General features: G+C 39.0%; 1 protein-coding gene across 2 annotated transcripts; it reads right to left on the reverse strand.

Annotated features, from left to right (window-relative positions):
• agtrap (angiotensin II receptor-associated protein) lies at nucleotides 1-11,040 on the reverse strand. 2 transcript variants are annotated; one of them, XM_010881709.3, is made up of 5 exons: nucleotides 10,855-11,040; nucleotides 9,833-9,867; nucleotides 8,920-9,028; nucleotides 8,509-8,719; nucleotides 1-3,183 (listed from the first exon to the last, which is right to left on the reverse strand). In XM_010881709.3, exons 1-5 carry the CDS (start codon nucleotides 10,879-10,881, stop codon nucleotides 3,056-3,058), a joined length of 510 nt encoding a protein of 169 aa, XP_010880011.1. In that variant the 5' UTR covers nucleotides 10,882-11,040; the 3' UTR covers nucleotides 1-3,055. The 2 variants fall into 2 exon arrangements, with proteins under 2 accessions (XP_010880011.1, XP_010880010.1); XM_010881708.3 differs by having other exon boundaries at nucleotides 1-3,186.
• Nucleotides 11,041-15,087: the final 4,047 nt, after the last annotated feature.

Here is a 15,087-nt window from a genome sequence, read left to right on the forward strand (position 1 = left end):
TCATTAGTTGTCTTATATAGACAGTGTGTAGGGGAATGTATGTGGTAATGTTTAGCGCATTGGTCCATAGTATCTCCGTAGTACTGCTGTAAGTGGAATGCACAGGGTAGAACTGTAAAAGTGTAAGGATGCACATCAAGTTAAACATTATTCATGGTAAAATTGGTTTAGTTAAATTACATAAGAAGTCAAGCCTATGTCAGGCAAGGCAAGCAGTGGCATCCCTTCCATCTTTCAGGAAATGTATTCCCTTCTGTCCTCTCTAGTAGCACATTAGCATCAGCAGCATGCCCCAGGGTGTTCCCCCACCAGGAAATCAGCAGGTAACTGCTGTCTTCTCTATTCCGGTGTTTACTCCCTGATCACGTGCCAACCAGGCAGTTTGACGTGCGTCACACCAACGGACAGAAAAACAGAGCGCGTGCATAATGTAGCAGTCAAACGGTAAATGTGCAATTTGGGAACTCGTCAGAGGGTACTGAGGCAATGCACCACCAGACCTCCTACTTCCCGTGGCTATACCGTCAATCCTCATTATTTCCTTCTCTTACCAGATTCAGATAGATTTAACAGATATTACACATAAGACATTTCTGCTCAATAACAACGTAACTGTACATCTGTCTAGTACACTACGCTTTATAATTTACCATGTTCTCGTCTGCTTCTGTTCCTATATTTTTTCCATAATTTTATATGCTAGCATGAGATATAAGAACATCACAGCTTCACCTGGAAGTTATCCCTATCAGGATTGTGGATAAATGGAGGAAGGACTTCTACGCAGGGACACCATAACACTGACAGATAGATGAATGTATATAAAGCAGACGGTGGATGTTACAATATTTACATTTACACAGCATGTGGGTCTGTTCAGGCCTGCTGCCTTAGAAAAATATTGGGGTCAGCTGGCCTGACAGAACAGGGTCTCCGCAACAGAGGACTCAAGGGTGCACACGTTAAAAAATGGTGTGACAGTAGAGTTATAAATGAGCGTCCTACTGCTCTGGACCTCCAATGCCTCCCCATGGTCGTATATCATCCCCCTTCATTGAATTGTTGGAAGACCATCCAGGTTGGTTATTGAGCGGAATTTGATTCTGGCAAGTCTGAAAGGCCGACTTCTGTATACTGTACTGTAGTCTACAAGAAAGACTGAATTATCTTATAATACAAATCTATCGGAGAAGTCAAAAAGTTTAGGGAAGTGATGAACCATAGTATTTAAATTGGGTCACCATCCTGGGTGCATGTACACTTCAGCATCTATAACAAATTGTATCATCCACGCCTCCATTAATGGTTCAGATGACGAACAATAAAGATAAAGATGCACAAGAAAGATGGCAAGTTATGCTTTTGGGATAAAAATGACTTTGTACATCATATATTTCACACTATAAATTTTCAATTGTATTCAAAGTGTTTTTCAATAATATCTGTGTTGTGCTGGGCACCTTATAGAAACAGTGTTTTGTGCTGTTCTGGCAAAGTCTAACAAAAAGTCAAACATCTTTTGTTTAAACCAGAAAACGGTTTAATTGTCTAGTGGTTTCAAAAACGTGTGAAAAGGGTAAAACATTTGTGCAAGAAGCATTGGTTGCAAGTGCTAAGAGTGTTGAATTTGGTTTAAAAGGGCCGTACTTGATTTCAATTAATCAACCCTCGACACCTCCAACAACTCAAAAACTGAAATGTTACAAAATAGATCAGGCACATAGAAAATGATTGAAAATGAGTTGAAATGATTCAACACAAATGAGCTCACAATTAACAAAGAAAATGCCCAGTCAAACACAGAGAACGGTATGCCAGTCACTACAGGGCTGTAACATGTATTTGCTACTCTCTAGATTTTAAATATAAGACCTACTGCACATTTTGTTTGTATTTTGTTCATTGGTCCAATGAAAACTTTATCCCCAAAAAAGTATGCATGTCAGTAGGCAGTCAAAAAGTACGCATGTCACTCTTCACTTAAAGATTGAGAACTTTAAGTGAAGAGAAATACAGATAGATTAACATGATGTGTTTTTGGATGATCTGACTATTGTCATGCAGAGCTTTGGGGGCATTGCAGGATCAGTGGAGTAACACAAACTACCGAAAGAGTTTGTGTTAAACATTCTTTCACCCAGAAGATATTTAAGGCAGGGAGAGTTATCTATGGTTTCTACTGACAGATACTAAGTCTGATTTAAAAAAATAATAATTCCCGCATTGAAATGACGTCACACCACATTGCAAACCAAATGACTTGCATGTTCTCAAAATGCTGACCTTATCAATACACTACTCAACATTAAAGAGGAACTATCTTTAGAGGGTTATATTCAGTTTCACAAAAAAAGTGATACAAGTCCGTCCTGAAAACTGTAATGCTATGCCACCTCCAAGAGAAGTGAAAAATAAAACAGGGAACAACAAATGTAAGTGTGGCAAAACAAAGTCAAATGGAAGCATGGACAGTGCACACTGTACAACCAGTATCCTGGCTATTTCCACACAATCTTCTTTAGCCAAAAAAGACTGAGTTACTGAGAATAGCTTCTGGATAGATGAACACATGGCTTATAAAAATAACACAAAACCAGAGCACTGACAAAAATACTCTCACATCATCACTGGAGGATTACCACATGACAGTAATGCTTTTTCCATCAAGCATCTTGAAAAATAAGAAATATACGGTAGCATTTTGGACAGGGTATTCAGGACAAGGTAGATGATATGTGATGAGGTAAACTGGGCTGTATTTTTTTGTGCAATTGTATTGTCTACTTTATCATTAGTGTTAGCATATCATACAGCCAAAAATACTTCACCACAGCTCATACTTAACTGTTTGGCTGGTATTTCTAGTTCTCTCTCTTCCATGTGACATTGCTTTGAGCATCAAGCGTACAGTATTTCCATCATCTTGTTTTAACATGACAGTGTGTTTAGATCAGGGCATTACTGGCAATGGGCTTGCCAGTAATGAAAAAAACAAACATCACAAATGTGATGTGATGTTTGATTTCCAAGTGAATATAGCAAGTTATGCTGCCTCTCAGTAGGAGCGTGCGGCTCCTGGCTTGGTGGCTTCAGCCTGGTTGAAGGGGTTGGCTGAGCTGGTCGACTGGTCTTGCTGGTCAATGGACTGGTACGCATCTCTATTTCGTGTTACACTGGGGAAGCCTGCTGTGCAAAGATAAGACAAAGATCTAGAGAAGTAGCTGGTACAACAATTTACACAAATGAAACCGGCATCTATTGACTGATTCATGTTACTTTAAAAAGGTGCTCATAATTTTAACTCAAAGCTTCTCACCTATTGCCTACATATTGATATCACAGTAACAGTACATTTTTGACTATGGTAAATATCTACTTTGTATCTACTTATAAGTTAAATATTCCTTTAGAAAATGGCCAATAACATTTGACAAAATATACTTTATGAAAATAATCAGGGACACGATCTTGTATCAGTGTTAACCAACGTCAGATGAGCCAAAGGACAGAAAAAGGATGACAAGAGCACCATCCAAAAGATCTACGGACACCAACAAATTCAGAACACTTAAGAAATCTTCAAACTGAACAATGTGTAAGCACACACATAAAAACTCAATAACACATCAAACAAACATGCCAAAATGTTAGAATAATCATCCAAAGACAAGATAAAAAAAAATCCCTTATAATAAGGCATTACTGCATACTGAACAGTCCCCCTCTCCTGGATGGTCACTGGACAGAACTGAAATTGCTGCCTAAAACCAACTTACAGTAAGAATCTTGACCACATGATCAAAGCTTAAATCGAAAGTATTCAATTCTATAAGTCAATTACAGCTTTCTCAACGAGAATGTGAAAATCAATCAAACACAGGCAAAAAGCATTTAGATTTTTCTTCTGCATTTATTAGAAACGTAAAAATCTTTCAGCACAAATTAACTAAAAGAAAAAAATTGAACACCTCTAAGTACGCAAAGTTATGTTACATGTCAAACCATGTTTTTTGCAACCTTGTTCCTAGATATATTCATTATCAAGTCTAAATCTTACTTTGTCTCACATATACATAAAAAAAACAAGGATTACAAAACAAACATAAAAGCACAAACATCAAGCAGGTAAAAAATGAAAGAAAATGATCAGAGTGTAGGGTAGCAGCTATAAAAGAAAATGCAGTATTTATACAAGGAGGGAGAAGCAGCAATTAATAAAGATTAAATAAAACAAAAATGTCTGATTAAAAGAGCAGGACTGATAAAAGGATAAGTGGACAGTCAGAAAAATCAAACAGTGAGGCAGGCCGACAGTTCTTCAGCCCAGAGGGTTTCCCTATAGTCCTTTGTCATGGGAAGAGAGGATGGAAGAGAGGATGATGGAAGGAAATGAATCATGAAAAAGATGAGGATCAGTAGCGGCGGCCAGTGAAAGCGCTGTCGGCACTATCCGTGGTGCAGCGACTGTCCACTGAAGTCTCTAAGTCTGAGAGGTCAGAGGCCAGCAACAGAGAGGAGACAGATGAAAACAAAAGACATACAGGGTCAGAACACAACAGACAAGACAGGGAGGAGTGTTTTCACGCTGCCATGGCGAAACTCTAATATCTTTGCAGTCCGAGTTCAACTCTGTGTTTACAACATTCAATTCAATGACATTTGGAGTTGCCTACCTAAGCTTGATGTGCAGAGCTCACAGGTCTTCCTACCCTGCTACTAGGCTATTGACCGCTTGCTACCACTTCAGAAAAACAACAGCATTGTTTGGCTGTGCTTTAACGTTATTAGCTGTTACTGAAGTACTGTAATCTGGACAAAATGAAAGAGTAGTGAAAGCAGCAACCAATCATGTTACCCAATAGTACAGGTGTAATATCTTTGCGGTGTATTTTTAGGGAAATAGACAGTTGTAACATTAGCTATCCCTATAGGTTCTCAGAGCAGAGTGACATATTCATAAGCATGGGAACAATGGAGGTACAAGAGTAATTATTTTCTATTCCATTTCTCCCACATTAATAAAACCCCAGTCCAGATATTGTAGATAATAACAGCACATTCAGAATGTATTCAGGCACCACTTTTCCTACAGATTGTTACATTACAGGGTTATTCCAAAATGGATTAAGTTATTTTTAGACAGAATAACCCATAATGACAAAGCATTTAGTTTTTTATATAATTATTTGATCATTTATTTTAAAAAGAAACCAGGCAAGCCTAGTACAGCCGGCTCACAATAGAAAGTATTGCCATCTCGAGATTCGAACCTGGGTCGCCCACATGAAAGGCTGTGTCGTAAACCACTACACGCCTCATCTCTATCCTGAACAAATCCTCTTTTGCCACTGGCCGTTTTAATAGTTAATTGGCCATTCGTGAATGAAACTGATACAGTTAAACTGACTAACGTTTCTTACTAAGTTTACCTCCACCACAAATAGCGGCTATGTATTGCATTTGCCACTGGCTGTTTAACAGCATATTAGCCAGTAATAAGCTTTACCGGTATTTCCCAACTTACTGGAATAGGAATTGAGAATTTCATAAGAATTGAGCAATTGCTAGCGAGTTTGCCAATTTCATTTCATGGCATAGGAACTTCTTTTTTTTCTTTCACGGAAAAACAACATACTTTCATTCGTGAATGACATTTATACAATAACTATCAATAAAGGCGACGATAACTAACTTTTTCATCAAGTGAAAAGACGAGAGAATCGTGGAATCTACCAGAAATAATTAAAAAATTGTTGTTGCTCTCAATAGATTCCAACGTAGGCCTTCCAAATGTATCTACTAACTTAACTAATAATCATAAGAATTGAGCAATTTCTAGCGAGACTGAAGATGAACTATTCCCTGCCAGAAATAGTTGCAATATAACCGTATACAGTTTAAGTTAAGGCTTAAGATATCGTAACTACGTTGTTAAGCCAGCAAACGTGTTTGTCTACTGACCCAAAACGCATACACGGATGAGTAATTCTAAAATCCACCAGAAACAGTCGCAATATAAACTGTTTTATTTCAGGCTTACCATAACGTAGATACTAACGGTCTTAGCCAACTAAGTTTTCGTCTATACAGAATAATTCATAATTCGTACTACGCATCGCCTGCAAGGAGATACGAACTCAGGACCTATAGTTCACAAGTCCGCTTCACTACACTATTTAACAGTCAGTCAGTCAGTAAGAGACATTCGCTCTTCTTAACTGGCTCTGCTTACGCGGTCCAGCAAAAAATGTTAAACAAACATTTAAAAACAAAATTGCAACCTTTTCTGAAATGTACATGGCATGAAGTAGGTTGATAACAAAAGCATCATTTTAAAAACATGACCATGTATCCTTATTCATTCTGTGTTTTATTGTGCAATTAGGGAAAAACGTGTTGTGGCTGGTAGATCTTTTTTTTTTTTGCAGATTTAGAAATATTGAAAATGACTCTTGTCATATAGATCTGAAATCTTCCAAACACTTAGCCAGATGGTGGAGCTATAATTACATATGGTTATGTTTCAACACCAGGCCACTCAATCTATTTGATTCATAGGACCAAAATCTCCTCACAGGAAACAAATGTGACACCGGAGCAGATAAGGTCCACCATGATGGATTCTTTGCTGTTTTAAAATGCTTGGAACGCAATTCCTTGTGCACTGAATAACTGATCCGCAACCTATGGTGAAAAGTTTCTCAACTCAACCCTTTTCAGACATACACCTAAAACAACATGGCCACTATTGACCAATAAGTATTTACATGGGCGTGGTCTGACACATTCTTGCACAACATTTGGTACACGCTGTCAACAGTTAACACATGCAAGAACACTGAAGAAATCCAGTTGAAATCATGTTAGCCCAATAACCTGCCCTATCAACCTTATTACTTGCTTCATCCACCTGAGTATCTCTGGAGATGTATTCCTTTTTTCCCCATGAACTCATCGCTGACTATCAGATGTGTGACATCAAGATTTTTTCAAGTTGATCAGGAAATCAATGATGTTGAAAGCGACTGGTATCCTTTATGTCTTTGAAAACAAAGGGCTCAGTATTAACGCCCTCTGCTATTCTTTGTATAAAAATTACTTGGCACAAAGTCACAATCCTCAGATTGACTTTTTTCCTTCCCCCACTTCTCACACCCAGGTGGAGACAAACATTTTTGTGTGCTTGGAAAGCAATCTACATATATGCTTGGATTTCAGCCCACAACCTCAACCCATCCATTTGACGATCTCCCTATGATGGTTTGTTGACAACTCCATGGTGTCCTCTTCCCAAGGTAAAAAGTACCTTGTTCTAACCATGGAAAAACCCTCTTGTTCTCCTCAAACATCTAGGAAAAACCCTCTTGTTCTCCTCAAACATCTAGGTGGTGACTCAACATTGCAGGTTCATACTCAATGACATTCATAGTGTGATCTTACCTCACACAAGATGTAAGCAGGAACTCAGCAAAGCACTGGTAATGTCCCTTCTGGACTACTGCAACTCACTGTTGGTATTGCTCAGTTTCACATACGATATGACCATATTAATGGACACATAGGTAAGTCTTTTGGGGTAAGTGTGTACCAGCTTTGATGACAATGCACATAAGTTACTTTTTTGCTAACATTTCTTCATTCATTGTTCCCTAGTGAACACTATAGTGAGAGAAGACTACCATTAACTATGAGAAAAGATTAAGAGAGACAATGTAGTCAAACAGAAATAAAAGGAAAGGTTTAAGTACAAAACGCACCTTATAGGTTTTAAAGTGCATTTCAAACATATAACAGAGGGTGATCAATTCAAGTAAAGTAAAAATTTTAATAGCAATATTCCCAAAATTATAATTTGTGTTTGCAAAGAATGTTCTATTTTAGATATTTTTTCCCAGTTTCCCAAAAAGAGTTTGTCCATTAAATCAAACATCCTTATAACATTTTAAGTCTGCTTTTTTAATAGACACATTGATGTATTAGCAAATAAAGTCCTGCTTAAGTCTGTAATATCATCTAAAATCAAACATTGACTTTAACCAGTAAAACTGCTAAACAATAGTTATTTCATAAAAATAACTAAAAAGAAGTGATTAAGCAATAATTGAAACCATACTGTAATCAAATAAAAAACCTAAGTGTTTTATTAAGAATGAATAATTACACAAGTAGGCCTTGTTAAACGGGACGTACAGTCTGTCTGCAACCATGGTGCACGTGCATTAATACTTAATGTCAGTGTTTTGGGAAATTAAAAAACATCTACAGACTTCCCCCAAGGGAAGTAATCAAAAGTTGAGCTTTTTTTTCACATTTCAGGGTTCTCTGTTTAATGATAAATTAAAGCTGGTATTTGCATGCCAATGTAATGCCCATACAATTAGAAACATCACGCCCTAACTCTGACTTGGCTAGTTCTACAAACACAATATAATTGTTTTAACATTAGAAGCCAACATAAATAGCTTTACAATGAATGCTTAATGCCTTTACCCACACCATCACACTCACCAAAGTTGACGTTGTAATCTCCTCCACGCTCTTTGTACATTTGGTAGATGAAGAAGCAGGAGACAGGTTTGAGTAGAAGGTTTAGGATAGCCATGCCTGCACTAAAGCGGAATGTGTCCCTGTTCCTTTCAGCTATAGCCTCAGCCAGCGGATAGAAGATCCCAAAATGGATGATATCTGTCAGTATCGTCACTGCAATCCCAATCAGAAACTGGAGGACCAACACAGATGAATATATAACACAAATACTTTTATAAACTCGATGAGGCACGATGATTCTTATTGATAGCGTATCATGAACGGCACTACCAGAGAGTTAATGTACTCCAAAATAAATACTTTTTGTTTATGACTCCCGTAGGATATCTACTACGGTCTTCAACTATACAAGAGTATTAAGCAGTGATTCACCATAAGTACAGCATCGATGGAGTCCCTCTGAGCGATGGCCCACACGCCCACAGCCAGAACACTGAAGTTCCCCCAGGCATATGAAGGGGGCAACCAGGCCATGCAGCCCCTAGGAACCACACAGTCAGAACAGACATTTCTATACGCTTTCAAATGTTTGCAATATAGAGTGCACACTATAATACATTTCCAGATTGAACATTTTAATGACAAAAAAAACCTAATGGTCCTGGGAACCATTTTCATGGACCCTGCACTGTTCATTCCCCTACCATCAGTCAGAAGGGAACTGAAGGATAGAGTCTCATACCAAAAGGCTCTGAGAAAGATACTCTACATGCGAGCCATCTGACTGTTAAACACTTGACCTGTCCGACTACCTACAAGGACTATGCTCAACTAGGCAAACATGCAATCATGCAAGCACTCCCCGTACAGACACATAGACAGACGCAAACAGACAGTAAATACTGTATTAATGTAAATTCAATTCATAGTACTGATACAATGTCCTGTTGTTATTTTTACCAAACCCCTTTTTTTTAATGTAATAATAATATATTTGTTTTCCTAGCATTGTCAATCTAGAACATGCAAGTAAGATTTCTGTAGTTAAAAAAAATAATTTGAATGACATTTATTTAAACAGAAATCTTTCAACATCTTGTGCCAGTTCTGTCCTCAGCACACAACAATAACAAATGTGAAACTACAGGCATCTGTAAGAAGTCTTCATGCATGGCATTGTTTTTGTGTGGTCAATCCATAGAGAGCAAAAGGGAGAACACCCCACCAGTAAACTACGAAGACAGAGTTGTCCACATTCCCTCGTTGAAGAGGGCAACAAGAGAAATTCCACAGGTGTATGAAAAAGTTTTTGAATACCTGAAGGACAGCCAACCCACCCACTTACCAGATGGTCAGAATCCAGTGCACTAGTACTATGGCCTGAGGGAACAAAGACAAATGTCACACAACGTCCTATTCATTTGTTCTATGCCCAGTGAAAGGTTATTGTGCCCCTGCTCAGATATGCTCAACCAATGGTTGGGTGCCACATCATTGGACTGTGTCAGTGGCTGGCAGATTGTTATAACATATAATGAGGAAAACTGTACATTATCTTGAAAATCTAAGATCTGACAGGCATCAGCAAACATGAGCAGACGAACGTGCCCATTGAGAACCTTACCTGCGAACCTTAACATGTGACAATTCTTCAAAAGAAGAAAATCCTTCAAGAAGAAAAACGTATTAGCGAAAAAAACTAAAACTGACCATGGTAGGCATAGTTTGTGTGTGTGGGTGGGTGTGTATGCAAAAGCATTTTGAGTTGTGGGGAGACTGTTTCCACTCTTTATCTGCACTAGCAAGATTTTCAACAATATTTTTTATCTATTCTCCACCACCAGGTCATTATGACCCTAACACTGCGAATGTAAATATTTTTGACAGTCCCTTGAAACTGTCAAATTTGGTCGCCTTTCGTTGTATATGTTCATATCCACAATGTTGACGATATCATCACGTTATTTCAGACAAATCAAAGTCTTAAACCTGGTCAATTTGACTCTAACATAACTTAAGGGTTAACTCCGCTTGAATTGATCCCTGATATTTCATACAACGATCAGTGTTTCAAAAAATATATAAAATGAAGTGATTGGAAGGCTTAAACCACGAACACAGCATCTCGTGATAAGCCCAAGTAATTTCACGCTTGATATATTGGAGATGATGGTTATTCTGGCTTTTTTTTTTATCTACAATGAACGAGCACTTACCCTATAACTCAGTACAGTAACTGACAGTACGAAACTGACAAAATAAAAGAAAGATAAAAAGTAAAACTGTCGAAGTGCTGATCACGGTAGACCGGTGTAAATACAGTTAACAAAAATATGACGGACAGCTATAGCAAAATATCGATTTTACCTTGAGGTTGATGGCAGGAATTTCCATATTTTTCGGCAGGTGCAGATGTAGTTTGGTCCCCTTAAGTTTAGTGCTTCTTTAAAACGTTTTTTAAGGACTTCATAAAAACTGTTAAATTTCCCTCTGACTAAATTATTTCAACCTTCTCTCTACTGGGCAGCAAACACAAACCATGTGACAACAGCCTGACTCCCGCAACGTGACCCTTTGCGCTCTACTCTAATTGAGTAAAAAAAACGTGAGCATCTGTCGTAAAAATTATATTAATACATAAATAACATAAATATCCACCGTTTTCTATCGAAGACACCTAACTTACAAAAAATATTGCAGTAAGGCATGCAACAGACTCCAAGCTAACACAAGTTAGTTTCCAGAACGTTCTGAAAACGTTCCTAAATGCACCAATGTTCACAAAAGGTTACCATGGATTTTTAAAATATGTTCTTATAAAGTTTATGGAGGTTGTATGTTTCGACAATTGTTTTGGGAATTGTCTCGAAAGGTTACATCCATGGATCCGATCAGCCATTACATTATGACTATCTGCCTAATATTGTGTTGGTCACCCTTTGCCACCAAAACAGCCCTGACCCGTCGAGGCATGGACTCCACTAGACCTCTGTAGGTGTGCTGTGGTATCTGGGACCAAGTCATTAGCAGCGGCTTCTTTATGTCCTGTAAGTTGCGAGGTGGTGGCTCCATGGATAGGATCTGTTTGTCCAGCACATCCCACGGATGCTCAGTTGGATTGAGATCTGGGGAATTTGGAGGTCAACATCTTGAACTTGTTGTTGTGTTCCTCAAACCATTCCTGAACCATTTTTGCTTTGTAGCAGGACGCATTATCCCGCTGAAAGAGGCCAATGCCATCAGGGAATACTTTTGCCATGAAAGGGTGCACATGGTCTGCAACAATGCCTAGGTAGGTGGTACGTGTCAAAGTAACAAGGTGGTACATGTCAAAGTAACATCCACATAAATGGCAGGACCCAAGGTTTCCCAGTAGAATATTGCCCAAATATGCGATGCGATGCGCACGCAACCGGGCCATCCACATGATGTCAAAGAAAACGTGACTCATCAGACCATGCCACGTTCTTCCATTGCAACATGGTCCAGTTCTGATGCTCACGTGCCCATTGTAGGTGCTTTCGGCAGTGGACAGGGATAAGCATGGGCAACCTGACTGATCTGTGTGTATGCAGCCCCATATACAACAAACTGCAATGCACTGTGTTCTGACACCTTTCTATCAGTACCAGCATTAACCTTTTCAGCCATTTGAGCTACAGTAACACCCCACAAGGGCTGCAGTTTTGGAGATGCACTGATCCTGTCGTTAAGCCATCACAAATTGGCCCTTGTTAAAGTCGCTCCGATCCTTAGTCTTGCCCATTTTTCCTGCTTCTAACACATCAGCTTTGAGGACAGAATGTTCACTTGCTGCCTAATAAATCCCACCTACTGACAGGTGCCATGATAACAATATTATCAGTGTTATTCACTTGACCTGTCAGTGGTCATAATGTTATGGCTGATCAATGTAGATAACAACGCTCTGGGAATGTTCAGGAAATATTCTTTGAAGGTTATACATTTTCTAAACATTCAGCTGCTTTGATACCTTTCTTGTTGAACCTCTCAACAAGTCCTTGACTTTGAGGACATAGCAGTGTGACATGCCTATCCACTTCCACATTGCAGCAAAAACACATGACTTATAACTTCTTCCTGGTCACTGTGCATGATTTCTGCTTCTCGAAACATGCTGAACCTCCTCTTGAGCAAGGTTTCCATATTTGTCTATGTCATAAAAAGCGGTGATACCCATGTACACCACCTGCTGATGAGCTATGTGCAGTGCTTAATTTAAGCCAGATACTGCTGGAACAGAATCAGGCAGCGCTTAAATTCATCTCTGTTTATTTCGTAAACTATGTGATCCAGATCTGGTATCGCTCGCACATGCCTGGTCTTTTTCCATCACTGTTTGCCCTGTTTGTACTGTAAACATTCTAATAAAAGCTATCAGTCTGATCCAGTTGTTTATTCCTCCTCCTTATTTGTTGCACCACTCATAAAAGCTCCCATGTATGGTATGCACCTCTGTAGTCATCCTGTATCCTTTAACACTTATTCAACACAACTGCCTGAGAAGATGGTCAGGCTGACCACACCCCCAAAACACCAAGGGGTGGTGCTAAGTACATGCGTCACGACTTGCAGTGACACCTTATGGATCATTTCAGTCATTACAGCCACCCATACTGGTTTCTCCTGACTCCTTTTCTCATCATAATAATGTAGCAACCCCCCGCCTCCTACTAATTTACCAGCACAAAAATCTTTCAGACAATCCTATGATTGGCAGAAAGCAGGTAAGTGACTGGGCCTGAAACCAGCAATAACAAATACAATCTGTAATATGTTATTGCTGATATATCACTAGTTTAGCCTTGATAAACTACGCTTAATCTTAACTGCCAACTATCACTGGCTTCGTCAATCAAGGGGGACACATGCCCATCTGAGTGAGTGACCAGCATAAAAACCATGGACACAACATGGCTGTCGGTGCGCATGACACACGTCACCAAGGTGGACGGGCACATGTCAACTGGAAAGGGTATTGGAAAGCAAAGGGGCTTGTGCTCTGGACGGGATGAGCCTTACCTGTGCACGTGCCTGTATGCAGTATATACAGTGAGGAAAAAAATTATTTGATGCCCTGCTGATTTTGTACTTTTGCCCACTGACAAAGAAAGGATCAGTCTATAATTTTAATGGTAGGTTTTTTTGAACAGTGAGAGACAGAATAACAACAAAAAAGCAAAAGTACAAAATCAGCAAGGGATCAAAATAATTTTTTATTATTCCTTTTTTTTTATATCCTCCGTTGATCACCTACCAACCAGTAAGAATTCCGGCTCTCACAGACCTGTTAGTTTTTCTTTAAGAAGCCTTCCTGTTCTCCACTCATTACCTGTATTAACTGCACCAGTTTGAACTTGTTACCTGTAAAAAAGACACCTGTCCAAACAATCAAACAGATACCAACCAAAAATCCAGAAAATCACAATGTATGATTTTTAATTAATTTGCATTTTATTGCATGACATAAGTAAGGTTTCACACACTGCAGCAGGGATTTTGGCCCACTCCTCCATACAGACCTTCTCCAGATCCTTCAGGTTTCGGGGCTGTCGCTGGGCAATACAGACTTTCTGCTCCCTACAACGATTTTCTATTGGGTTCAGGTCTGGAGACTGGCTAGGCCACTCCAGGACCTTGAGATGCTTCTTACGGAGCCACTCCTTAGTTGCCCTGACTGTCATTTTGAACTTCTTCCATTTTCTAATAATTGCACCAACAGTTATTGCCTTCTCACCAAGCTGCTTGCCTATTGTCCTGTAGCCCATCCCAGCCTTGTGCAGGTCTACAATTTTATCCCAGCATGTCCTTACACAGCTCTCCGGTTTTGGCCATTGTGGAGAGGTTGGAGTCTGTTTGATTGAGTGTGTGGACAGGTGTCTTTTAAACCTGCAAAATCGTCAGTGTATCAAAAACATGTTCTCCCCACTGTATATACTGTGTACATGCATATTCCTAGGTGTACATACTGTATCAACTATGGTGAGCAACTTCACACCTTAGGATTAGGGTTTGTGAATATGTACAGTATCTATCAGAGCATGTATCACCTCACAAGGTGTAATGTATTGATCTCTTGCCTATTCCCTTATGCATAGTGTTTTTGATTGTATTTATGTAAATGTAATTGAGTGACGTACTGCAACCGTTATGCTTGGAATGACTGTGAACAACAGTTGGTTCTCAATCAGCTTACCCAGTTAAATAAAGGTGCAATAAAAAATAAATCATTTAATTTGTGTTATAATTTGGTTTTACACTTGGGAGCTAAATCAATTAGCAGAAGTGACCCGTTTTGTTTACCTGTTGTTACTTCCCAAGGGTGTGATATTTTATATTGTTTGATTTTATAATGCCACCACTGCTTGTGCATACTGCCGGCTATCTTTCACCTGGCTAATATACAAGTTCCGTAATTATACTTAGTAGCACGGTTCTTCCTCAAAGGTTGTTATGAAATGCATCACTGCCTCTTTTATAACAGTTTAATTCAACACAGTGAAAGTGGTGTGATTATTGTTTGTAAAGAGAAATACATTTTAATTACTCTGGCTGATCAAATATGAATACAGACACAGT

Source organism: Esox lucius, chromosome 17, assembly GCF_011004845.1.
Source record: "Esox lucius isolate fEsoLuc1 chromosome 17, fEsoLuc1.pri, whole genome shotgun sequence".
Classification (NCBI taxonomy): domain Eukaryota; kingdom Metazoa; phylum Chordata; class Actinopteri; order Esociformes; family Esocidae; genus Esox; species Esox lucius.